The sequence below is a fragment of the Maylandia zebra genome, linkage group LG1 (assembly GCF_041146795.1).
Source record: "Maylandia zebra isolate NMK-2024a linkage group LG1, Mzebra_GT3a, whole genome shotgun sequence".
In the NCBI taxonomy this organism is placed as follows: Eukaryota; Metazoa; Chordata; class Actinopteri; order Cichliformes; family Cichlidae; genus Maylandia; species Maylandia zebra.
In genome coordinates, this window is record NC_135167.1 from 43813505 (window position 1) to 43839150 (window position 25646).

At 41.0% G+C, this 25646-nt stretch overlaps 2 protein-coding genes across 5 annotated transcripts in view; one reads left to right on the forward strand and one right to left on the reverse strand.

The window, feature by feature from the left end:
* Window positions 1-1795: 1795 nt before the first annotated feature.
* LOC143419763 (hatching enzyme 1.2-like) lies at window positions 1796-11789 on the forward strand. Its single transcript, XM_076887149.1, has 10 exons — window positions 1796-1936; window positions 2185-2215; window positions 2425-2490; window positions 2644-2793; window positions 3982-4099; window positions 4232-4410; window positions 6066-6147; window positions 6857-6981; window positions 11222-11270; window positions 11582-11789. The coding sequence occupies exons 1-9, from the start codon at window positions 1874-1876 to the stop codon at window positions 11263-11265; spliced, it is 858 nt and encodes a 285-aa protein (XP_076743264.1). The 5' UTR covers window positions 1796-1873; the 3' UTR covers window positions 11266-11270; window positions 11582-11789.
* Window positions 11790-12146: 357 nt separating this feature from the next.
* The window catches only part of ankdd1a (ankyrin repeat and death domain containing 1A), a 37476-nt gene continuing 23976 nt past the window's right edge, over window positions 12147-25646 (reverse strand). For 3 of the 4 annotated variants that reach the window (XM_076887142.1, XM_076887131.1, XM_076887128.1), the window contains 8 exons: window positions 25041-25139; window positions 24858-24956; window positions 24291-24389; window positions 24093-24191; window positions 21629-21724; window positions 15404-15596; window positions 13646-13777; window positions 12147-12997 (listed from right to left, as the gene is read on the reverse strand). In XM_076887142.1, coding sequence (XP_076743257.1) covers window positions 12735-12997; window positions 13646-13777; window positions 15404-15596; window positions 21629-21724; window positions 24093-24191; window positions 24291-24389; window positions 24858-24956; window positions 25041-25139 — 1080 coding nt within the window. In that variant the 3' untranslated portion in view covers window positions 12147-12734. Of the gene's footprint in view, window positions 13452-13645; window positions 13778-15403; window positions 15597-21628; window positions 21725-24092; window positions 24192-24290; window positions 24390-24857; window positions 24957-25040; window positions 25140-25646 lie in introns of all 4 variants that reach the window. The other variant, XM_076887134.1, reaches the window with a different exon arrangement.

Below are 25646 nucleotides of genomic sequence, written 5' to 3' on the forward strand. Positions count from 1 at the left end.
ATCGGTTAATTAACTTATTGCAGTTACAGCGCAGATGTGAACATCTGTGTTTGTTGGGAGCAGTTCTGATTGTACAGTCTGACAGCTGCAGGGAGGAAGGAGCTGCAGAAACGCTCCTTCATGCATCGAGGATGCAGCAGTCTGTCACTGAAGCAGCTCTGCAGCAACATCTACATGCATGGGCTGGGAGACTCTGTCCATCAGAGATGCTATTTTGGCCACAGTCCTTCTGTCTCCCACCACCTGCACTGGGTCCAGGGTGCATCCCAGAACACAGCTGGCCTTCCTCATGAGTTTATCCAACCTCTTCCTCTCAGCTGCAGATAAACTGCTGCTCCAACAAACCACACTGTAAAAAATGACAGATGCCACCACAGAGTCATAGAAGGTCTTTAAAAGCGCTCCCTGGACTCCAAATGACCTCAGCCGCCTCAGCAGGTAGCGTCTGCTCTGACCCTTCCTGTAAAGAGCATCAGTGTTGTGACTCCAGTCCAGTTTATTACTCAGGTGAACACCCAGGTACCTATAAGAGTCCACTATCTCAATGTCCACTCCCTGGATGTTCACATACTGTGGACGTCCTGTGAGGTAGTCCAGTATCCACTGGGACATGTGGTGGTCCACTCCCAATAGCTCCAGCCTGTCTCTCAGAAGTCGTGGCTGGATGGTGTTGAAAGCACTGGAGAAATCAAAGAACATGATCCTCACAGAGCTTCCAGGCTTCTCCAGGTGAGTCAGAGCTCGGTGCAGGAGGTAGATGATGGCGTCCTCCACCCCGATGCCAGGCTGGTAAGCAAACTGTAGCGGATCCAATGAAGACCTCACCAGGGAGCGCAGATGGTTTAGAACCAACCTCTCGAGGGTCTTCATCAGATGCGATGTCAGGGCTACCGGCCTGTAGCTGCTGAGGTCCTTGGGAGGGGAGGTCTTTGGTAGCGGTACCACAGGAGGTCTTCCACAGCTGTGGTACTTTCCCCAGTGACAGGCTCAGGTTGAACAGATATCCTAGGATGCCACACAGTTCATCTGCACAGCATCTCAGGAGCCTGGAGCTGACGCCATCTGGACCTGCAGCCTTCTGCACCTTGATCTTGCGAAGCTCATTCCTCACTTGAAGTGCTGAGATAGAAAGAGTGGATTTTGGGGGAGGGGTGTGTATGTTGGAGTCCACAGAAGCCTGGGGTGGGTGTGATGGCTGGGAGCTGAGAGGTGTGAAGTCCTGAGATGAAGGACAGGCGGTCCCTGAAGATGAAGGAGATTGCAGCAGGGGGGACGATGCTGTGGTGGGCGTTTGATCAAACCTATTAAAATATTTATTTAGGTCATTCACCCACCCCAAGTCTCCTGCAGCCTGGGAGGTTGGTTTTTGTCCTGAGATTGTCTTCAGGCTGTTCCAATTTCATCTTCAGAAAATGAACAGCATGCTCTGGTTAGTCACTAGGAGAGTTTTGAAGCAGTTGGCTAAATGTTAGCAGAGTATAAGGCTGTAAACTTAAGAATTCACCCTATAACTTCTATCAGCAACCACATCTTCAGTGAACACTGACCCCGTGCCACTAACAGCCGCACATACATGCCTGTGCCATAACACTCCTCCACCATGTTTGACAGATTTAAATACATTGATGGTAACTATAATATTTGGACTGTGACATAATATAAAGACAGCAACAGCCTTTTTGTCTAATTTCATAATATGTTGAAACAGACGTGTTTAAGTAACAACTGTCATTTTCAGTTGAGTAATGAGTACTGGTTGAACAGCATGCCATATTAGGACAGAATTCAGCTGGCCTTTCTAACTATATAAGCCGAACACTTGTGTTTTCAGCAGGTATTTTCTCAGTCGGCTGCTCTTCTTCAGTAACCAGCCATGATCCTCCAGGCGGCTGTGCTCAGCGTGTTCTTGTGCTTCGCCCACACTTTTGTTATAGAGGTAAGCGTTGTAGTTAAGTATGCAGACGTAGATTTCCTCTCTGATTTGACCAAGATGTTTTATTTTGTTAAAATGGAATACAAGCTTTCTTCAAAACAAAACATAAGAACACAAAGAGAATACTTCTGTTTTTCATTTTATTAATTTATTGTATAAATTGGAATTTGCAATTTTAATCTTCAAGCATTTTTGAACTTGCACAAACAAATCAAATACTAGTCCTTATAAACCCTTTTATCTTATTACAGGCACCTTTTAAAAAAAGTGTTGAAAACTCCGGTAAGACTTTGCTATTTTTTACATTTAGCACTTGTATGTCATCACACTATGAGATATGCTCTTATTCATGTTGATTTGTATTCATTTATTTATTTATTATAATTGGTCCATATTGGATTTGCCTGACTCCTTGACATGTCTTTGTGATGTTGTAACATGTGACCTTGTCCTTATAGAACAGTCAAACATATGTGCTTCATATTGAACAGGAAACAACACTGAGGGTGATGATTTCAGTATCTCGACACTGCTGGAGAAGGCTAATGCTAATCTTGGTATGTTCAACTTCACTTCAGTTCCTATTCATCAGTAGTAAATATACAGCTTTAGTAACAACATCCAGGGGCTAACCTTAAAAACTGAGTTGATGTGTTAATGAAACCATCGAAAGTACACGGAAAATATGTTTTTCTTTCCATACTTTACAGGAAAGAACTTGGATGAACCTCTGGTCATATTTGGAGACATAGCAGTGCCAACAGGTCTACAGAACGCTGATCCGTGTACGGCTCGAGGCTGTTTGTGGCCTAAAAACAATGGCAGAGTTGTTGTACCTTATCGAATCTCCGACCAGTACTGTAAGTCTAGATACATGGAAACATTCCTTTTTATTGAGCTTTCTGCTAATTTTTCAGGTTTAACTGAAAACTATTAGAATGATTTTCTCCGTCTGTAGGGTTTGTTTTGGGGTTTGTTTGTTTTTTCCATTAGTGGGCAAAGCTGCTTCCCAAACCTTTTCCCTCTGAGATTCCACATTTTAGTGTCCTCTAAATACAAAGAGAAATCAACGGGTTCTCATCTCAGGGCTTCAAATACAGCTGTTTGGTCAAAAGACTAAACACTAAACAAGTATTTTAATGACATACAGAAAGGTTTTTGTGTACAGAGAATACAAAGAGTTTAAAAATACTACCAAGGAAACTGAAAAGGACAGTTTATTAAAAAAGGAATTAGTCAGTTACACATAAATTTCCTCCGATATATAAAAAAAACAACCTAAATATACATCAATCTGTATCAGATAGATGTAATATAAAATTATATATAAAGCTTTGCCAAAGCTTAGCATGGAGACTGATACAAGATATTCAGTCGCAATTTTGAAGACCTTAATGTTGCAGATAAAATTGCTGTTTTCTCGGTTCTAATGCCTTTTTCCTTCCATTGTGCTTTTGGCTCAATCCAACCCAAGAGGCGCTCTTTAATTCAAAAGTGCAGGAACTAGTTAGAGGAAACTACAAATAAAATTTACACCTTCTTCCAGTGTCACAATCAAAAAAAATTTATTTATTTTTTTTGGCAAGTTTGACAAGTTTTCTCCAGGGAATTACCTGACAAAGCATCCAGAGTGCCACAGACATTACACTGGGGGTGTCTTGTTATTGAACCTATGATATATCCCAATATAATAACACTCAAAGTTAGTTATAGTTAAGATATGTAGATAAAATGGGACAGATGTATTTTACCCTGAAAATTTCTGTTAGCTATGCCACATCAAAGATACTGGGGGGGAGCAGTTCAATGTTATGACCAATCTTTACAAGCTTCAAGCCAACATAATGAAGAATATTTTATGCTTTCTATAAATTCATTAAAGTTGTACAAAAACATCAGCTGATTTTGAGGCAGTAACATAGATTTGATTGATTTATAGGCCAGTGTAAGTAGTAAGCAGTTACTCAGGAGTAGCAGCATTGTGCTCAGTCTTAGTTGAATATAATGCCACAACAAACTAGAACCACAATACATGTTTTTCTGTGAAGCCCGCAGGGAACGTGACGTCATCGAGCAAGGTCTGAGGTCATTTGAAGCAGCCACGTGCGTCAGCTTTAGGCCCCAGAGCAGAGAAAGAGACTTTCTGGACATTCAGTCTCGTGATGGGTAAGTCCAACACAAAGTAGGCATTTATACTTGAATTCTACAGGCAAACTTTTCATCTAACGCAGGATGTTCTGAGTGAGGAAGCTGTTTTACTGGTTTGTCATAAAATTTTTATTTACCGCTCTTTTTCAGGTGTTACTCTTTTGTTGGGCGTCGTGGGGGTGGCCAGATAGTGTCACTGAGTCGCCAGGGCTGTGTTTTCCACCAGATAGTCCAACACGAGGTGCTCCATGCCCTGGGCTTCGACCATGAACAGACGCGTTCAGACAGAGACCAACATGTACGCATCTTGCTAGAGAACGTCATCCCAGGTGGGTCACATGACAAACAACAGCCAGAAACAACAGTCAGAAAAAATCTTTAAGTGGTCAGGATGACAAAAAAAACTTCTACATAAATGACAGTTCATTTACCAACAGTAGAGCAATAATCATGTTTTTTTTAGAATATTTCAAACAACCCAAAGTACAAACAATGTAGGGCAAAATGTGAAACATTCACAATAATCAAATCTGTCTGTGGAATTCTTTTATTTATTTATTAAATTTATTTATAAGTTTGAGACTAATCTATTTGAATTGGAAGAATGTTTTGTTCCTCTGTGCTTTTCAAAAAAAGATGTATGTATATGTGTGTGCAGCACGGTGGCACGATGGTTAGCACTGCTGCCGCACAGCAAGAAGGTCCTGAGTTCAATTCCACCATCAGGCCGGGGTCTTTCTGTGTGGAGTTTGCATGTTCTCCCCGTGTTTGCGTGGGTTCTCTCCGGGTACTCCGGCTTCCTCCCACCGTCCAAAGACATGCAGCTTGTGGGGATAGGTTAATTGGTTAATCCAAATTGCCCATAGGTGTGAATGTGAGTGCGAATGGTTGTCTGTCCCTGTGTGTTGGCCCTGCGACAGACTGGCGACCTGTCCAGGGTGTACCCCGCCTCTCGCCCTATGACAGCTGGGATAGGCTCCAGCGCCCCCCGCGACCCTGAAAAGGATAAGTGGACGCGAATGGATGGATGGATATGTGTTGTATATTAGTCTTTTGACCTGCATTCCTTCACTCACCCCAACCTGTCACGGCGGATGGCGCCCCTCCCTGAGCCACTGTCGCCAGAGTGCTTGCTCAAAGGGGGTCATATGATTGTTGGGTTTTTCTCTGTATGTATTATTGGAGGGTCTACCTTTCAATATAAAGTGCCTTGTTATGCTTTGGTGCTGTATAAATAAAATTGAATTGAATATTAACAAAAAGTATTAAAGTTAACCAAGTAATTTTATTGTCCAAACCTGAGTAGTTTTTGTATATTAACCCTGTCATGCATGAATTATGACAAACTCAATCAGGATTTATTTTCTTAAGTATTTGTATTCATCTTTAGGCATGAAAAGATGAACACAAATAAATCCTGATTGAGTTTGTCATAATTCATGCATGACAGGGTTAAATAATAAAATTACAATGAAACATTTCATACATCTATTGTAACATTAAACGACCAGTGGGTGTGACACATCAGTGTGTAATGGTTTATTTTGCAAGTATACCATCAGCAGTGACACAAATACAAGAACACAGCCTTTAAATAGCTGTAAACTGTAGCAACCACCATGCGTGAAAGGGTTAACATAGGCAAACATTATTCAAAATGGAAGTCAGCAGCAAAAGAAGTCACACCTCTTAAGTGTAAAAGTAGCATCAAAATAAATGCACAAGTCACTATGTGGAAGCGCAAGGTGAAATGACTTACAACTGTCCCAGCCCTCCCATGTCCATATGGAGAGCTCTCTCTTTAAAGCTGGAAAGCTCTTGTGTCCATGGACACAAATCAATAGATTTCTTTGTTTTTGTGCAAAGGAAAAAAGTTACCCAGGTGCTCTCACACAGCTGTAGGGTGAACTGAACTTTTGTGACATTTTAATGCTCAGCCTGGAGTAAGAGACAAACATTGACTGAGTTGTTTGAACCCCCACAGGGATGGAGCATAACTTTAGGAAAATCAACACAAGGAACCTTGATACTCCCTATGACTACAACTCTGTTATGCACTATGGAAGGTAAGATATCAGTTCACTCCCTGAACATGCTTCAAATGTATATTTATTTAAAAATTATGTCATAATAACACAGTTTTATTTGACACAGTTTTATCTGTTTTCAGTCCTTTCATTTTCAAGATTTTAATTTTCTACATCCTGTGTACATGTGTGTTGTAATCAACTTCTCTTACCACACTGGCCATTGAGAAAACCAGTAATTCAAACCAGTATAAAGCTGTGGTAACCAATGAAACAGTTTACACATTGAGTGCTATAACAATAATAATAATAACAATAATAATGATGATAATTTTATTATCAGTAATAATATTGCAGCTGCCTACAACGCACACATTTATAGACAAAAGCCACATTAGCTCGTCACAGAGTGCTAGCTTGCTGCCTAACGAGCAAATGCTACATGATGGACAATAATGGCGTGCAGGACTTTGCCTTTGGGCTCTTTTTGGGCAGATGATAAACCTTGAAACATTTATATCCCATTCTGTTAAATGTCTGAAATGGCAATAAGGACTCTGTTTGGCAGAGTCAATTAGGTAATAATTAGGTAGATAATCCTCTTGACTGACCTTTCCCTGCTGCATTGCTCAAGCTGAAGCCCATATTATAATTTCATGTTTTTAGCCTTCTCTTTGTAGTTGTTATAATGACACTTGTTTGAGACTACAATCACAATTTGCCTTACTACTGTGTGTTTGCACCCCAGGTTTGCCTTCTCAAGAGACAGGGAGCCAACCATCGTTCCCATACCCGATGAGAATGTAGCCATTGGCAGAGCTACAGAGATGAGTGCCAATGACATCCTTCGAGTGAATCGCCTTTATACCTGCAGTATGTACCTCGTTTCTTTTCGTTTCTTTTTCTTTCCTTTTTTATAAAGAAAAAAGGAAGCTGGATTAACAGTTGGAAGGTCAGTGGTTCAGTTCTTGGCTACTCCACTCTAAATTCAATTAGTTTAATTCAATTTTATTTTTATAGCGTCAAATCACAACAACAGTTGCCTCAAAGCACTTTATATTGTAAGGTAAAGACCTCCCTCCTGTCTTATAAACAAGTAAACAGAGGTCATGGCAGCCATCTGCTTCGACCGGATGGAGGTTGCAGGAAGTGAGTTTTAGTTTCTGCAGCACTTGGACAGTATTGGACAGTATTTACATATAAATAGTTATTGCACAGTGGTGGTTTATAGAGGGAATCCTTGGAATGTGGGTGGGACTGTGTTTATCAGTGCATGTGTGAGTTCTCTAAAAACTTTAGATAATATCTTTAAAATGATAGCGGCACAAACGAAAATTTTTGTAGCACAAACCAGCAGAAATGTAGCACAATTGATTGACACCAATTTTGTTTGATTTTGTTTGGAGTGGTTAGCACCAGAGTGTGAACAGACAGGAAGTCAGAACATCCAAGTCTGAGGCTCTCGATTTACTGGTGGATTTATGTCCCTGCTCTCACCTATGGTCACGAGCTTTGGGTAGTGACCGAAAGAATGAGATTGTGGATACAAGCGTCAGAAATGAGCTTCCTCCAAAGGGTGGCTGCCCTCTACCCTAGAGATAGGGTGAGGATTTCAGCCATCCGGGAGGGGTTCAGAGTAGAGCCGCTGCTCCTCCACATCGGACGAAGCCAGTTGAGGTTGTTCGGGCATCTGACAAGGATGCCTCCTGGGTGAGGTGTTCTGGGCATGTCCCACTGGGACAAGCCCTGGAGTAGACCCACTGGTGAGATAATATTACACTTGTAGTCAAGACCGCCTAATCCGAGACCAAGAAATAACCAAGTTAAGATGAGACAAAGACCGAGACAAAAAAAGTCTTTAAACTGCAGCCAGATGCTGTTTCGTTTACGGGTGTCAGGCATATTTATGTGTTTTTGCTTTCACACAGCCCTCCTCACCGCTGTCCACTATCTTACTCACTGAGAGGACAGACGCACGCTCCACGTGACTGTCGCGTCTCTCACCCTCTCTGTTTTTCACATAATGATATTATCCTATATCCTCGCATGTGATTGGCCGCAGTATGGAGGGATTGGAGCATAGCTGAGCCCCTGTGTGAGAGCCGAGCAGCTCTCACACAGGAATTTAAGGAAATTAGGTGAGGGTAGAAATGACTGAAAGATTATCAGGCTCTATTTTGAGTTTTGTTCAAAAAAGAATGACTTCATATAGGAAAAAAAAATCACATATGCAGGACACCTTAAACTATTTTTTTAATTAAGCAGCAAGGCAGAACAAAGTCGGGGCTGCATCAAACTGTCTGTATTTCTTAATTGTACCTCTGGTACTGTCATCCGAGACTTGCACCGCAGTGTCGGCGTTTGTTTCCCTGTTGGCCATGCTTCTTGTTGTGGTCATCTGTTGTCTTCCGGTATTTTCTCCGTAAGCGACCTTTCCTCGACCAATGAGATGAGCGGTAATCTGAATTGTCATACTCGAATTGTCATAAGTGTGCTGTCAGCTCAATGGTCACAAAGCAGGAGAGGGGCTGGGAATTATGTTTTCAAACAAAGCGTTAATTCCATAAACATTTATAGACTACTTTTGATTCTCACTGTATTACGGGACAAAGTGCGTCCCTTATTAGCTCAATACGGGACGTGTACTTTTGTTTCTAAATACGGAACGATTCCGTTTTTTAAGGGACGGTTGGCAACCCTAGGTGCAAAGTGGGCCAAAAACAAACCAGAGAGACGGACTCGCGACAGAAAAGCCGATCAGCTGATCATTAAGCAGTTTCATGATTGAAGTAGCAGCCGGAGAGCGAGAGGCAGTCGCTTGTTAAGCTTAACGTGGGAATGCTTTACAAACATTCAGAGATGGACTTACACACTTGCTTTACTTCTCTCGGGATAACTTTGTCGGAGATGAAATGCCAGGTTGCTAGCGAAGCTCCACATGCTATCCAGACCACCGACAGGTCCGGCATGCCACAGCTGCTCTATCACGTGATGCATACTGCTCCGAGTGCTAACGTTCTGAGGTGAGTTACGGCGTGTTGCAAGTTTTGCGAGGTGCTTTCGTGATATTTAATGGATCGGATTACATTTTTTATTTCTCTCCGATATCCGATCCAGTAATTTAGGTCAGTATCGGACCGATACCGATACGTAATATCGGATCGGTCCATCTCTAGCTTCGTGTGTTGTTTTTGTTTTATACAGTTGTCAGTCAGGCATCTAACTAACAAATTACACTCCAAAAGACCCCATGCTTCTGAAAAAATGACCCGGGCTTAAGCCCAGTAAGCCACCCCCCCGCTCCGCTGATGGTTGACTCCAAATCTCCCGAACACTATGTCGATTTGAGAATGCAAGACCGAAACAGCGAGACCAAGACCGAGACCAAAGTCAGTCGAGACCAAGACCACGTAAAAGTGGTCTCGAGACCAAGACCAGTCTCGAGACATCCAACTCTAGATAATATCTCTTGGGTGGTATGGGAACTCCTTGGTGTTCCCCTGGACAAGCTGGAGGAGGCAGCTAGGGCAGGGGTGGGCATTCTCAGTCCACGAGGGCCGGTGTCCCTGCAGGTTTTAGATCTCACCTTGGGTCAACACACCTGAATCACATGATTAGTTCGTTACGAGGCCTCTGAAGAACTTCAGGACAGGTTGAGGAGCTAATTTAGCCGTTTAAATCAGCTGTGTTGGTTCGAGGACACATCTAAAACCTGCAGGGACACCGGCCCTCGAAGCCTGGAGTTGCCCACCCCTGAGCTAGGGAGAGGGAGGTCTGGGCTTTTCTGCTTAGGTTGCTACCCGGCCCCAGAGAATCTGAAGAAAATGGATGGATGTATAGATGTTCCAGGTGTGTCGCCATGTGGGGAAAAATGCTTCAACACATGGTTGGGTTGGTAGTGTACCGGGGGCTTCTATTTAGGACTACGCTTCCTCCTCACCATCACTCAGCAATCATGTTTTCCCAACTGCTCGGGAAAATCCGATGGAAGAGAACTGACGGGGCCTCCGGAGCTACAAACAAGCTACATTTATAACAAGTATAGTTATTAGTAAAGTAGGCCAAGGGGTAACTAAACATCTGAGCAGGAAAGAGTAGGAGAGACAGGTGAAGAGCTAATGCTAAGCTAGCGAATCCCTAAAGACACAGTGACTGAACACTGTAAATATAATTAGTGGGTGATTCAACAGAGTGTGCTTTGGATAAAGCGCAGGAAGATTACACTATGAAATAAGACGTTATCTATAAGTTTTTAATTAAATTGGCTACACAGATAAGCAATGCAAAAATACCACTGTAAGATAGAACAGGAAGTGATACTCCAGACTGAGACAACACCAAGAAGTATTTTGAAATGACCTTGAGCAAGATACTGAACTCTGAGTCGCTATTGATAAATTTGTGCAAATGTGTGTCTGGTACTTAAGTATAAGAAAGAGCATTTACATGAATGTTTGTGCGACTGGCTAATAAGAATTTTGAGTGCTCAATTAGAGCACAAAAACACTGTATAAGTGCCAGTCTACTTGCCGTTTTTCTGCACCACCTTTAGTTTCCAAACCTACTACTGCACCCATTTGTGCTTAAAGGTTGAGAGGTTTTCAAAATTCAAACAAAATGTAACTGTACTATGAAGCTGTCTCCTCCTCAAATAATAATTATATAAATAGAAAAAGTTGGGACAAGCACAAAAACCTGGAATCCTGTTAACAAACAAGCAGAAAAACCAACGTCACTGGGGTAAAACGTGTTTGAAGATCAAATATGTACACAAAACTGACATTGGGTGATGCAAAATGGAGGGAAGAGGAAGCAATTTCTGTTTGGTATTATTGTCTATAGATAATAATATGCTTCAGAATATCATAACCATGAGAGCATGCTTATTTAATTATCTGCTTTGTGTGCTGAAGACCTTAAATTCTTTCAACCTATCTGCTCAGCCCCCGGCTTACTTTTCTACCTCCACTAGTTTCACAGAACAATCATGGAGACTAGTAAACACCAACATAGATATAGTACATCAAACTGTTCATCAAACTCAGATGTTCATGTGGTGTCTTAAAGAAATGCAGCAGCGTTTAAAGATTTCTCTCTGTTTGTTGTTTGACAGGCTCAAATGTGCCCATACCTGTGCAAAGGAACAAGTTCTTCTAGAAAAAGTAAGTAAATAAGCTCGGATGTTTTCGAATTTTGTTTACTTCATTATAATAGAAAATCATGTTCCTATACATTTATTTTACCAATTAAAGCTTTGTCAGGATAACTTTAGTGGAAACATTTGGTTTAAAACAAAAAACAATGAAATGTCATATATTTTAATTGATCAGGGTCAGAAGCATGTAGCTGGGATGAGTGAAAGGCATATAAACCAGAACACCAGACGAACACATCTCCTCAATTTACAGCCTGTGTTTGTGATTTTTTTGTGCAGATACTACATATGTGTAACATCTTCTTTCTGTTTCCACAGACAACCAAGAGATGGGGGAGATTGATGCAGCTTGAATTTTATGCTTTTCAAATTTGCCTGAAATAGCTTTGTTTAAAATGAGAAATGAAAATGTATCATTGTCTATACTTTTCACCTGTCCGTTGACTTAATCCCAATCACGCTTGTGTAATTGCTAGTCAGCTGTATGAAATACTAAAAAATGAACAAAAATAAACATTCATTTTCATTTCTAGTAAGTTTGTTTCTTTATTCCACAAATCCTACAAGTCTACAGGTCAAAAATACACATTTAACAAGTAAAGATATGAACTCAGTCTTGTACTAGTATTTTCCTGACAAAAAGATATAAAACCAAAGGTTAATCTACTTAAGTAACAGTCAAACAGAGTGGAAATGGCTTTCAGTGAGAAAAACAATATTATTTTCCCAGTATTACTCTCCTCAAAGTAAGAGTAAGGCCAGTCAAAAGAGTAAGTGAAATGCACACCGCCTTCGCTCCATGTTGCTTTACTGTTGACTGAACTGCTAACTTGGGGTTTGCTCTCTCTGTTAGTACAAGAATTAATAATTGAGCAACAAATTGATTTACTCTGACTTACAGAAACCTGGTTGCAGCAGGATGATTATATTAGTTTAAATAAATCAACCACCAATCATCAATCAAATGTGTTATGTACTGCTGTACTTTATTCACAATGAGTAAATAAGAATTTCATTAAAATGACTTTATTTTGGACTGTCACTTTAATTTTGTTTATACAGTACCAAATCCAAACAACAGTCGCCTCATGGTGCTTTATGTTTAAGATAAAGACCCTACAATAAACCCCAACAGTAAGATGAGCCCCTGTTAACAAGCACCTGGAGTCAGTGTGGAGGAAGAACTCCATTTTAACAGGAAGAAACCTCCAGCAGACCACGGCTTAGGGAGTGACAGCCGGTTTGAGGGGAGGACAAAGGGCAGAGAGGCAAATATTAACTTCATGTGGCCTACAGATTAGCTCGACAACAGTGCATAGAGGGCTTCATGGAATGGGTTTATATGGCCAAGCAGCTGCATCCAAGCCTTACAACATCAAGTGCAACACAAAACATCAGATGCAGTGTTGTAAAGCATCATTGTGAGGGGCGCTTTTTGTTAGGAGCTGGGCTCTGTCTTAGATCCAGTGAACTAGTGTTGGTGTGAGGGTCTTGGGGTTTGGGGTCTGGGATGCAGGGGGCCTGCAAGGAGTATGGAGCACCAGTGCCCGGAGTCGCCAGTTTCATGGTTTGGTCTCTCCATGCGCAGGGGGGGTCCACGCCTCCGCAGGGGGGTCCACGCCTCCTCGGATGCACTATCATGTGGAGCGAGCTGGCCCATGTTGGGAGGTACGATCTGCGCTTTAGGGAATCTCAGGAACCTCAAGGACCTTTGGGGGAAGCAAAATCCCACACCTAAGCAGCAGGCGTGGGGCATTTTGGGTAGGTTAGGGGCAGCTTGTCTTGTCCTTTCTTTGTGTGTGGATAACTGGCATGGGATGCAGCACATGGAAATCTGCAGCAGTGCAAGGCTGTTGTTACAGCCCTTCTAGGTAAACACAGTTCAAGTGCTGCAGTAGAGAAAACCTGACAAAATTGCACGGCAAAAAAAAAAGAAATAAATAGAGAGCAACTTTCCCCTGGCTGCTACACACCTATCTTTCATTAAAAAATGTAAACCATTATGTGACTCACAATTCAAATCATGTAATTTTATTTATAGAAAATAACATTTTTATTTCTTTAAATAAAGAAAGTTTTAACAAAGCTAACACAATAGCTCGATGATAAGCATAAACTTGTTGCCGTCACATTACGCAGCACATTTTAGGAGAGCTGGTCTGGGAGTTTGCCTTCTGTCGGATGAACTCTGGATAACAAACCAGAAGAGGAAAACAGAGAAAAGAAAAAAAAGTAGACACATTCCAGTGAACAAACAGAAAAACAGTCTTACGGCATTATTGGTCTTTCTGTGGAGAAATATTGTTAACTAATATTGTATGACTGTTAAAACTGACAAATAGTCTGACCAGTGAAAGGAAGTGACCTCCCTGATTAGCTCACCTGCCAAATCTGTCCGGGAGATTTCCACCAACCCCTCATAGAGGCCTTTGGTAGGGTTTTCTCCAGCTACGAGCACTCCATGAAGCCAGATTAACAGCATCCGGTGACCATGATCTTTGAAGCTTTTCTTACCTTCAATTTAGATTTATATCAAGCATTATCCATCTGAACTTTTAGTTAAACACAGTCACTGTAGACAGTTCTTATACCATCAGAACATTTATAGAATCACAGTAACTAACTAGTTCATATAGTCCACTGGGTCTGTATTGTAACCACAGACCAGCGTTAAGCAAGCGAGGTACTTGGCCAGTAAGCAAAGCTGAATGACATCCTGATATCTTACATTTTAAGTGCTCCAACAAAATGAAACAATATTTTATTTTATATAATTTAATATTTTATTTAAAGTTCAACTTTAAATTAAAAAAAAGGTTCAACAGGTTAAAAGTCAAATAGAGTTTAAAAGCAAGGTGTCAAAGATCTGGCATTTGGAATTAAAGAAAAAAGCTGTGCCCAGAATGTAACTCTTGCAACAGTGTACAAAAGCTGAGAAACTTATTACAATCCATGTTGCAAACTGCTGTCATCTTGGAGAGACTGCTCTTGGTTGGAGGACCAATCTACCCAAAGAGAAAGATTAGCAATTATATCCAACTATGTCCAACAAGGACAAGTGTGGGTTTGGATGGACGGAGGTACAGTATCTACCATTCAGGAGGAGGGCAATCTGGTGGGCAGTTTAGCCAAGTTATTGGCCAGTAGTTGGATGGGACCGGCCCCTTCTTGGGATCCTTGGGGATCAGGACAGCCTTCGGTTAGACATTCCGGGTGGGTCTCAACCATTAGCACCTGGTTCATTTGTGCTGCAGGATGCTAATGGAGTTAGCTTGTTAGCTTCCCTATCCAGTAGGTGTTAAACATGGCAGGGAATGGTGCTGTCCAATCCCTCTGCTTGACATGTCTGCCACTGTGATGGTTACTGGATCCTTTCAGGGAGGTTGTTGCAGTCTGCTCTTAGATCCACTAGGCACTGAGCATTTCTGTTATGTGTTGCATCCTTCTTACATATACTCTTCAGTATTGCTCTGTCTCCAGCGTTGGCGGGGCTGTTCTCATTTTGTTCTGCTGCCATTCAGACTATACTTTGGGTAGTTCAGTGGAGAACATCTGGTTTATTCTCCTGGCTTTTATCTCTCTGGTTAACCAAGATTCAGGTATCAGGTATAGGCAGTTGTAGTTGTGCTTCAGGTCATCATTATAAGACAAGATATTGTATGATAATAGACGTTTTTCTACAAAAAAGTGATGTTGTAAAAAAACCAAAAGAAAAACAACACCATCTGCTCTCTGAAATATTAAGGATTAAGCATCCATTTACTCATGTCAGACTATCCATATATTCTAAATAGATCTGTAGTTCATTTGTTGTAGTAGAATTGTAGAAAGAATTCTTGATCTGGGTTAAAATTGACCTAGACCAGAGTTAATCACCTCAGGTACTCAGAATGCTGTAGAGTGAATCAGTCAGTGCCAAATTTGAGAATTTATTTTCAATAAAATCACTGGACCCATGAAACAGTGCTTCTATGGTTCTGGACATTACAGGCCTTATATTACAGTTTTTCAAACTTGTATGATTTCCTGTGTAAAGATTTATATATATATATATATGAAAAAACCCAACAAGTACAAAAAAGGTAATAAAAATAGCAATAAAACTGTCAATAATTTTTTTAGGAACTCAGCACTGCTCACCTGTCCACTGTTGTTCTATAGCTTGTATATGTGCTTCACTAAAGTCCCAATGCTGAGCGAGAATCTTCCACTCCCCATAACACAGATGCTTTGTGGCGAGGGTCCATAAGACAGAACGGAAGTGCTGTGTCTCTGGCTGATGGTCCTGTTTGAAGCTCAGAGGTCTTCTTACCTGCTCACATCCCCCGTGATCCTGAATTCAACAGGGAGAAAGTTTTGTGAGTCGTTCGAAGTTAAAAGGATGTTATCACGTTTTATGCATATGATGTACAAAGAAAACAAACTCTCAGTACCTCTTGCTTTTAAAACTAGCACAAAGAATTTACAAGATACTTAGCTGGTTTGTTAAATACCTTCTCCAGGAACAAAAGGCAGTACACAGCTGTTTTACACCTTAAGCTTCACACTCCCTTGCTACCTCCAAAAGTCATTTCCTTCTAAACCTAATACGTGGTTTTGTCATCTAGCAAGAACTGCAATCAAGCATTTGCAATAACTAATAAAAAAAGCACTTGGGACAATTGTGTTGGTGACAGCTTTTGTTATAATATCAATAATATTCATATGAATATGGGATACTGTTACATGTTTGCATAGACTTTTGTGGAATATGGAGACACTCCTGGCATTATATGAGCAAAGTGAGACTCATTTTTTAGGGTTGGTGGAGATGAGTGTGAAGATCCAAACAATCCCTGTCAGTGATGGAGAAGCTTTGATGAAAATATTTGGTAAAAAGTTCACCAGCATGAAGGAAATGAAGTTTCAAACTTTCCTTAGGAGGAGCCCAGCACGCCTGCTTAAAGAAAAGTGAGTGTGGCGATGTGGATGCTTGCAGCGACTGCTGTATAGAGGCCATCCTGCTACACATGAAACACATCAGAGTCATAACTGTTATTTTAGTCACGTGTTTGTTTATTATCCTTATTGTTTTATCTGGGACTGTTTGCAGACATCTCAGAGAGAGGAGACACCAGCATCTGAACAGAGACTCAAACCAGCAACCTGCAGCTCCCTGCTTGGCTGCTCCAGTTTTCTCCTCACTCATGTTGCCCACCAGTGATTTCTAGCTGCCCACCCACACAGCAGGCTAGAATATGCGCTGAGCCTCAGCACCCAATACTTGGACATGTTTTCTTTATTAAATAATGAACCAGACCCCAAAAGTAAACAGCTGTTATTGCTAGGCAACGGGAGCAGCCTTTGGCGATGCAGCACCTGACATTCCTGACCATGTGGGCGGAGCATGCATGAAATGGAATGTTCAGTAGAACTGTGCAACACAAGCACTTAGTTCCAGCATGTTTCATTGTATCCAGACACAGCTAGAGACACATCTACAGCAGCATCTCTGTGCAGGACAAACGACAGTTGACGAAGAAACATCGAAAACTTCACTTCACTCCTCTACAAAACGTTGGCTCCTTTGTTTAAAAGGCCAAAATGAATCGAGGGAGAACGAGAAGAGGATCGGCGAGTGCTTCACCTCACAATTCAGTACAGCTGATTAACCTGCAAGAAGAACTTCAAATGATACAGGCTGAAAATATCAAATTAAAAGAAGAGGCAGAAAAATCAAGAGGAGAAGCTAAAGATTCAAAGTTTGAAACTGATGTAGTATTGCAGGAATTACTGCATGTGGGTCTCAAACTTAAAGGAGAGAAGATGGGAAAACAACAGGCAGAAAAGGAGAATGAAAAGATGAAGAAAGAACTGTTGGAAGCTCAAAAAGCATTGGAGGAAGAGAAAAGCACAGCACAAGAAGCCAACAATAAATATCAAACTGCAAAGAAGGAGGCAGGAAATGTGATGCAGGAATTACAGGAGGTGCAGGAAGCTTTTGAAGAGGGAAAAAAGAAAATGCAGTTGGCAACACAAGAAGCTGCAAATGTAACAGCTGAAGCTGAAACACTAAGGAAGGAATTACTGCATGTAAAGCAACAACTTGAAGAGGAGAAAAGACGTAAAGATGAGGCAGAAAATGAGATTGAAAATTTGAAGAAAGAATTGTTGGAAGCTCAAAAAGTGTTGGAGGAAGAGAAAATGAAAATACAGGAAGCAAAGAAAGAAATGGAAGATACAAAGAGTCACACTGAAAACATGAAGAAGGAACTGATGAAAGTACAAGAAGAACTTGCAGAAGAGAAAATTGAGGTGAAGGTATTCAAGAAAGAAATGACGGTGACCAAGAAAGACTGCAAAGACGCACTGAAAGAAATGCGAAAGCACAAAAAGGAAGCTAAAGAGCTCCTCAAACACAAAGGGAAACTGGCCAAACAGCAGCTGAAAGAAAAATTTAAAGATGCCGAGGAGCAGCTCAACAAGACCTTAAACGAACTGAAGGCAAAAGAAAAAGAAAAGCAAGCTGAGGACAGGAGGGGATTCTGGAGCAGACTGCTGAGAAAGAACTGACTCAGCAGCATCAATAGTTTCTTCCTCCTAATGTTAAAATCTCCACCTTTCTTTCACCCCATCCTTCTTCTTGGGACGTTTGCTTGTTTTTTAAAAACTGAAATGCACAAATAAAATTGCCATAACTTGACCTCATGTTGCCTGCTTCTTTTCTTGTGTGTCTGTGGATGTAAAACAGTAACACACTTTCTGCTCTGTGTCTTTAATTGTAAATAAATGCAATATGTTTTCATTTTAAAATGCAGTGCAAAAAACTTCTGCTCTGAATCTTTTTTTTAGCAAAAAGCTTTTTTTTTGCCTGTTGTGGAAGTTTTCCATTTAAATAAAGCTGCAGACGAGCGGTGAGCGGTAGCTAACATTCTTTAATCAAACACACAAAGAACAGACAACCAAGCTTGATGAAGTCCCTGCATGACCGCGGGACAGACGGTCAGCAGAGTCTGAGCCCAGCATGGCTCTCAGTTAAATATCTCCAGGAACAAAAGGCAGTACACAGCTGTTTCACACTCCCTTGCTGCCTCCCAGAGTCCTCAAAGACACAAAAGACTCTTCCTGTGGAGTCGTCTGCTTCCCCCAACTTCCTTACTACACCCCCACCATTTGTCTTACTGTATGAGTGTGAGACATGTTAAAATCCAGTGGCACCAAGGCATCATACAATAAAATAATGTGATTAATACATAAGTAAAAGAAATTCCTATACATGCCCCTTCCTGATTTCTTACACTTACATGTTTCCAATTTCAAATGTTAACACAGATGTTCAGAGTAAATACAGATTGTAGTTTTTCAAATGATGATTTAATTTAGTTTGGGGAAACAGCTCCAACTTTACCTCATGTAGAAAAAGTCATTTCCTTCTAAACCTAATACGTGGTTTTGTCATCTAGCAAGAACTGCAATCAAGCATTTGCAATAACTAATAAAAAAGCACTTGGGACAATTGTGTTGGTGACAGCTTTTGTTATAATATCAATAATATTCATATGAATATGGGATACTGTTACATGTTTGCACAGACTTTTGTGGAATATGGAGACACTCCTGGCATTATATGAGCAAAGTGAGACTCATTTTTTAGGGTTGGTGGAGATGAGTGTGAAGATCCAAACAATCCCTGTCAGTGATGGAGAAGCTTTGATGAAAATATTTGGTAAAAAGTTCACCAGCAGGAAGGAAATGAAGTTTCAAACTTTCCTTAGGAGGAGCCCAGCACGCCTGCTTAAAGAAAAGTGAGTGTGGCGATGTGGATGCTTGCAGCGACTGCTGTATAGAGGCCATCCTGCTACACATGAAACACATCAGAGTCATAACTGTTATTTTAGTCACGTGTTTGTTTATTATCCTTATTGTTTTATCTGGGACTGTTTGCAGACATCTCAGAGAGAGGAGACACCAGCATCTGAACAGAGACTCAAACCAGCAACCTGCAGCTCCCTGCTTGGCTGCTCCAGTTTTCTCCTCACTCATGTTGCCCACCAGTGATTTCTAGCTGCCCACCCACACAGCAGGCTAGAATATGCGCTGAGCCTCAGCACCCAATACTTGGACATGTTTTCTTTATTAAATAATGAACCAGACCCCAAAAGTAAACAGCTGTTATTGCTAGGCAACGGGAGCAGCCTTTGGCGATGCAGCACCTGACATTCCTGACCATGTGGGCGGAGCATGCATGAAATGGAATGTTTAGTAGAACTGTGCAACACAAGCACTTAGTTACAGCATGTTTCATTGTATCCAGACACAGCTAGAGACACATCTACAGCAGCATCTCTGTGCAGGACAAACGACAGTTGACGAAGAAACATCGAAAACTTCACTTCACTCCTCTACAAAACGTTGGCTCCTTTGTTTAAAAGGCCAAAATGAATCGAGGGAGAACGAGAAGAGGATCGGCGAGTGCTTCACCTCACAATTCAGTACAGCTGATTAACCTGCAAGAAGAACTTCAAATGATACAGGCTGAAAATATCAAATTAAAAGAAGAGGCAGAAAAATCAAGAGGAGAAGCTAAAGATTCAAAGTTTGAAACTGATGTAGTATTGCAGGAATTACTGCATGTGGGTCTCAAACTTAAAGGAGAGAAGATGGGAAAACAACAGGCAGAAAAGGAGAATGAAAAGATGAAGAAAGAACTGTTGGAAGCTCAAAAAGCATTGGAGGAAGAGAAAAGCACAGCACAAGAAGCCAACAATAAATATCAAACTGCAAAGAAGGAGGCAGGAAATGTGATGCAGGAATTACAGGAGGTGCAGGAAGCTTTTGAAGAGGGAAAAAAGAAAATGCAGTTGGCAACTCAAGAAGCTGCAAATGTAACAGCTGAAGCTGAAACACTAAGGAAGGAATTACTGCATGTAAAGCAACAACTTGAAGAGGAGAAAAGACGTAAAGATGAGGCAGAAAATGAGATTGAAAATTTGAAGAAAGAATTGTTGGAAGCTCAAAAAGTGTTGGAGGAAGAGAAAATTAAAATACAGGAAGCAAAGAAAGAAATGGAAGATACAAAGAGTCACACTGAAAACATGAAGAAGGAACTGATGAAAGTGCAAGAAGAACTTGCAGAAGAGAAAATTGAGGTGAAGGTATTCAAGAAAGAAATGACGGTGACCAAGAAAGACTGCAAAGACGCACTGAAAGAAATGCGAAAGCACAAAAAGGAAGCTAAAGAGCTCCTCAAACACAAAGGGAAACTGGCCAAACAGCAGCTGAAAGAAAAATTTAAAGATGCCGAGGAGCAGCTCAACAAGACCTTAAACGAACTGAAGGCAAAAGAAAAAGAAAAGCAAGCTGAGGACAGGAGGGGATTCTGGAGCAGACTGCTGAGAAAGAACTGACTCAGCAGCATCAATAGTTTCTTCCTCCTAATGTTAAAATCTCCACCTTTCTTTCACCCCATCCTTCTTCTTGGGACGTTTGCTTGTTTTTTAAAAACTGAAATGCACAAATAAAATTGCCATAACTTGACCTCATGTTGCCTGCTTCTTTTCTTGTGTGTCTGTGGATGTAAAACAGTAACACACTTTCTGCTCTGTGTCTTTAATTGTAAATAAATGCAATATGTTTTCATTTTAAAATGCAGTGCAAAAAACTTCTGCTCTGAATCTTTTTTTTAGCAAAAAGCTTTTTGTTGGCTGTTGTGGAAGTTTTCCATTTAAATAAAGCCTGCAGACGAGCGGTGAGCGGTAGCTAACATTCTTTAATCAAACACACAAAGAACAGACAACCAAGCTTGATGAAGTCCCTGCATGACCGCGGGACAGACGGTCAGCAGAGTCTGAGCCCAGCATGGCTCTCAGTTAAATATCTCCAGGAACAAAAGGCAGTACACAGCTGTTTCACACTCCCTTGCTGCCTCCCAGAGTCCTCAAAGACACAAAAGACTCTTCCTGTGGAGTCGTCTGCTTCCCCCAACTTCCTTACTACACCCCCACCATTTGTCTTACTGTATGAGTGTGAGACATGTTAAAATCCAGTGGCACCAAGGCATCATACAATAAAATAATGTGATTAATACATAAGTAAAAGAAATTCCTTTACATGCCCCTTCCTGATTTCTTATGTTTTAAGCATCTTGGAGACCTAGTCATAGTGTATGCTCTGAGTTGTTCTCGTTCTTTATAACTATGCCTGTATGCCAGGATTTTTTTTTTATTACAAAATCCAAAACAATTAATATGTATATAATGTGAAAAACTCAACAGGACATGGGTGCTGATACGCTGGAAAAGAGTGAAAATGTATTTATCGAATATGAGCACAGATTTCATATAAGGAGAGTGTATTTAGTATTAATATAGCGTTAGCAACACTTACCTTCTCCCATTTAGAAAAACGGTCAGCTTTAATTATCATGTCCACCAGGACGACATGGTTTCCTCTTGCTGCCACTTCCAGACATGTTTTTCCCTGCTGTGTACATTAGATGGCCAGAAAAGCATTGCTTTGTTAGAAGACACAGCTATGAGTGTCATAGATCTGAATCTATACTAAAACAGTTATCATGATGCTGTGCTACAAGATTAACTTTGTCCGGACAAAGAAAAAGTGAACTACGCATCAAGGTTTCAAATGGTGTGAAAAAAGATAAATATTCTACTTAAGACTAGCGTAACAAAGATCTTAATTAATATGATATAGAAGGATCAATGCACCAACTGAAAACTGTTTTTATTTGTTAGTGTACAATGTGAAATACACAGCTCAAAAAAGTAAAGGAACACTTGATCATCAACCACAAGTTAAACTTTACGGATATCAAGCTGTCGTCTTCGGAAGTGTAAGTGAATCAATTAATTTCACCTTTTTTTGGTGCAAATCAAACAGGTGTACTGAAGACGTTCCAAGACAAACCTTACTGTGTTATAGCACCACTAGAGGGGGTTGCCCTACTTTACTAAGGAGGTGGCAGATGACATCAACAGGATGTACAGCGTTGGTAGGGAGGCATTACAGTATTCACATGCAGGTAAAGGGGGTGTGAGTGTGTATATGGGTGTGTGTGGTCATACAGGAATGCAAGTAAATACGTTATCCTCCGACACACCTCTCATCTGTGCAGAACTGCGCTGAACACGTTCCCAACCGGAAGTACAGATACCGAGGTGCATCATGGGTAACGTAGTATAAACAGTTACAATGAACAAGCGGACTTTTAACAACTGTAGTAGTTGGGGGAGTCTCGTAGTGGGTGTGTGAGTATAGTGTGGCAGCCATTACATGCTTGTGTGTCTGTTCTGAGAGAAACCATACCTTTGTAACGGGCTGGCGCCGGTGACTACCCATCTCCGCACATGTACGTACGGACAGAGTAGAGCCGTGGAGACTTGGCTTGTATGGTCTTATGTTGCTAACATCAAATAAATGTGTTGTTCGATTTAACTGACTGACTTTGAGTTATCCAGCTAACCTCCACACCACATGCTCGCTGGACCTGCTAGCTGTTCTTCCTCGCCAAACTGCTCTTACAGTTCCAAGACAATCTCCATAAAGTAAATGATTCTGCAGGTGATGGGACAGACCATTATTCTCTCCTAGAATTGCTTTTTGATATCCTCGTCAGTACTGGTTTGATGAGAGAGTACCTGCAGCACATCCAGGTTACACTGTGGCCATGTCCACACTGAGACGCCGTTTTCGGTGAAGGAAAACGCAGCGTTTTGAAAACGCTATCCAAAGCCGTTTTCGTGTTGCAGTGTGGACAGCGAATCCCGAGCCTTTTCAAAAACGATGACACATTTTAGTGATGTGATGCAGTCATGTGACCAATCAAACTAAGATAGCGGAGGGCATTATACAGCGTTTGTTTTGTTTGCTCTCAGTTTTGACAGCGCTATTAAAGATTAATATCAGTCTGTACGTGCTCCAGAGCTTTTCTTCAAATTCTTTAACTCTCACTCGCTTTTGCAACTTTGTACTTTTGTGTTACTCGCAGCAACAACTCCACCTCATTGTTAGTCCATTTAAAAAACTCGGTGCTTTTCCTCAACATTTGCCGCGACGTTTCAAAGAGCCGGAAAAGTAAATAAATGGCAGACGGAAATGAGGCAGGCCGAATCTTCTTGCGTTTCACGCATGCACAGGACTGGAACGGAAGCGTTTTCGGCTGTTTCAATGTGGACGCACAACTCTGTGAAAACGACTGAAAACGATAGTGTGGACGCGGAACGTTTTCAGACAAAAACGCCATTTTCAAATTTTAGTGTGGACGTAGCCTGTGTTTCCCAGCACAGTCTGAAGAGTGAGGAGCAGATAGTAGGAGACAGGCCAGAGCTGAAAGTTCATCGCAGTGTGAATGCTAGATAGAATTGCGTGTATGCAGGTTTGAATTGGTAAATTATGTTGTGTAAAGCTCCTTTATCATTAACCATGCTAGCCAACAGTACCCTGTACTGCTGGGATGAAATCCTCAGAGCTTGTCTTAATGCACTCGGTCCTGGGTTTGTGTTGCAGGGCAATACCCAGTGACCTGGCAATTATATAATGATGAAGACACTGATGTCACTGCCTGGCCCTCATGTTTCACACACCTGAATCCCTCATCCAAATCTGGGAGGAGATCCCCCCACCACCATCCACCATCTCATCCAGCCTTCAAAAGGCTGATGATTATGGTTTTCACTGACCTTTGTGACCCCTGACCCCTTCTTGTTTTCAATGAATTTCAAAACGTACGTCAAAGTAACATGAATATTTTTTAAGGTCTGATGTGTGACTTTAGTACTCCATTTATTGTTTTGAGCAGTGTACATAATATTCTGTGTGAAGCTGTGTGTGGTACCTTATCAGTTAGACTGAGACTAACTCTAGAAATCAGCATCATCTCAGCCAGGTCATGCCAGCCATGTTCTGAGGCAATGTGTAGTGCGGTCTGCTGCCTCTGTCGCCCACATGACAGACAACCATTAAGTAAAATTACTGTATTATAGGACATTTTATTATGCATTGTGTTCATGTGGCTGTGGAACTTTGTACTTACAATGTCAGTGGCATTCAGGTTGCTGCCAGCATCGATAAGCAATCGTACAACTTTTGTGTGATTGTTGAAAACAGCCAGGTGGAGTGGTGTGCAGTGTTGCTGTTTCAAAGAGAAACAGGTATTAAAAAGCTGCTCTCTATGATATTAACTTTTAAAACGTTTACAAGTGTTTACTGCCTAATTTTAGATTTCTTCTTCATTTTATGCACCAAAATGCTAACATGCTAACATACCACTGTGTAAGAATACCCATATGGAAAAGATATATATAAATCTTATAAAGCTTTGTGTTATGTGAAACTTGTATGAAAAGCATACAAGAGTGAAAACAGATATAAGATCCTTTGATAAATTATATAAATGAAACTTGTTTTGGATACTTACTAAAACAATATATGAAAGTAATGAGAAAGTGGCCACTTTCATGAGTAAATCATATAAGCCTTATATGAAGTAAGCCAAATCTTATGCAAGTCTTTTATAAATTTCTTCTATTTCTTTTGCATATGGGTACTTTAAAAGAATTATCATAATTATTTTTTTCCGGAGATAGCTAACAGTGCTTACATTGTTTATAGCATCTACATTGATTCCTGCCTTCAGCAGCAAGCTGGCCTCTCTGTCATGACCATGCTGTGCCACATAATGGAGAGCATTCATTTTTCTCTACAGACAGAAGATAAATATTAATTCATGAAAATAACACTGCCAACCCACTCTTGAATTGCATATTTAAGTAAACAAGCATACATTAGTTTGTGCATTGACATTACAGCCAGAATCCAGCAGAAGTCTAACGCATTCATAGTGACCTCCGTCAGCTGCCGTGTGCAATGGTGTGAGATCATCCTACAACAACACAATACAACAGGTACAATCAAGGTCAAAGGTTTTTACAGTTTAAAGCTTATTATTCACAAGCATGAAGAAATGTGTTTTTTCAGGTTCAAAATGCTTGAGTGATCCCAAGAGTTTGGTGAGTAGGAATCATTTTTGCTTAGAAGGGTCTTGCAAGGCCAACAGGTCCTGGGTCAAAGGGCCAGGCTACTTGAAACTAGAGAAATCGCTGTGATTAGGAGTCAGCTACCTCACCCAGTTTACTGAGGAAACCACATAAACTAACATTGCTAATAGTTTTTCCCCATGCTGTGAAAGTTCTTTTATTTTTTGGCAAATTCAAATCTGGTCTTCCTGTTCTTGAGCGTAACCAGTGGTGTACACCTTGTTGTAAACTGTCTGAGCTGGCTAGTATATTCCTTCTGGTTGAAAATGTCCCAAATGTTATTTTGGCTCCTCATAAAACTTTTTAATCTCTCTCTGATATGTTTATTTAGTTTTTCATTTAATGATGGCTTC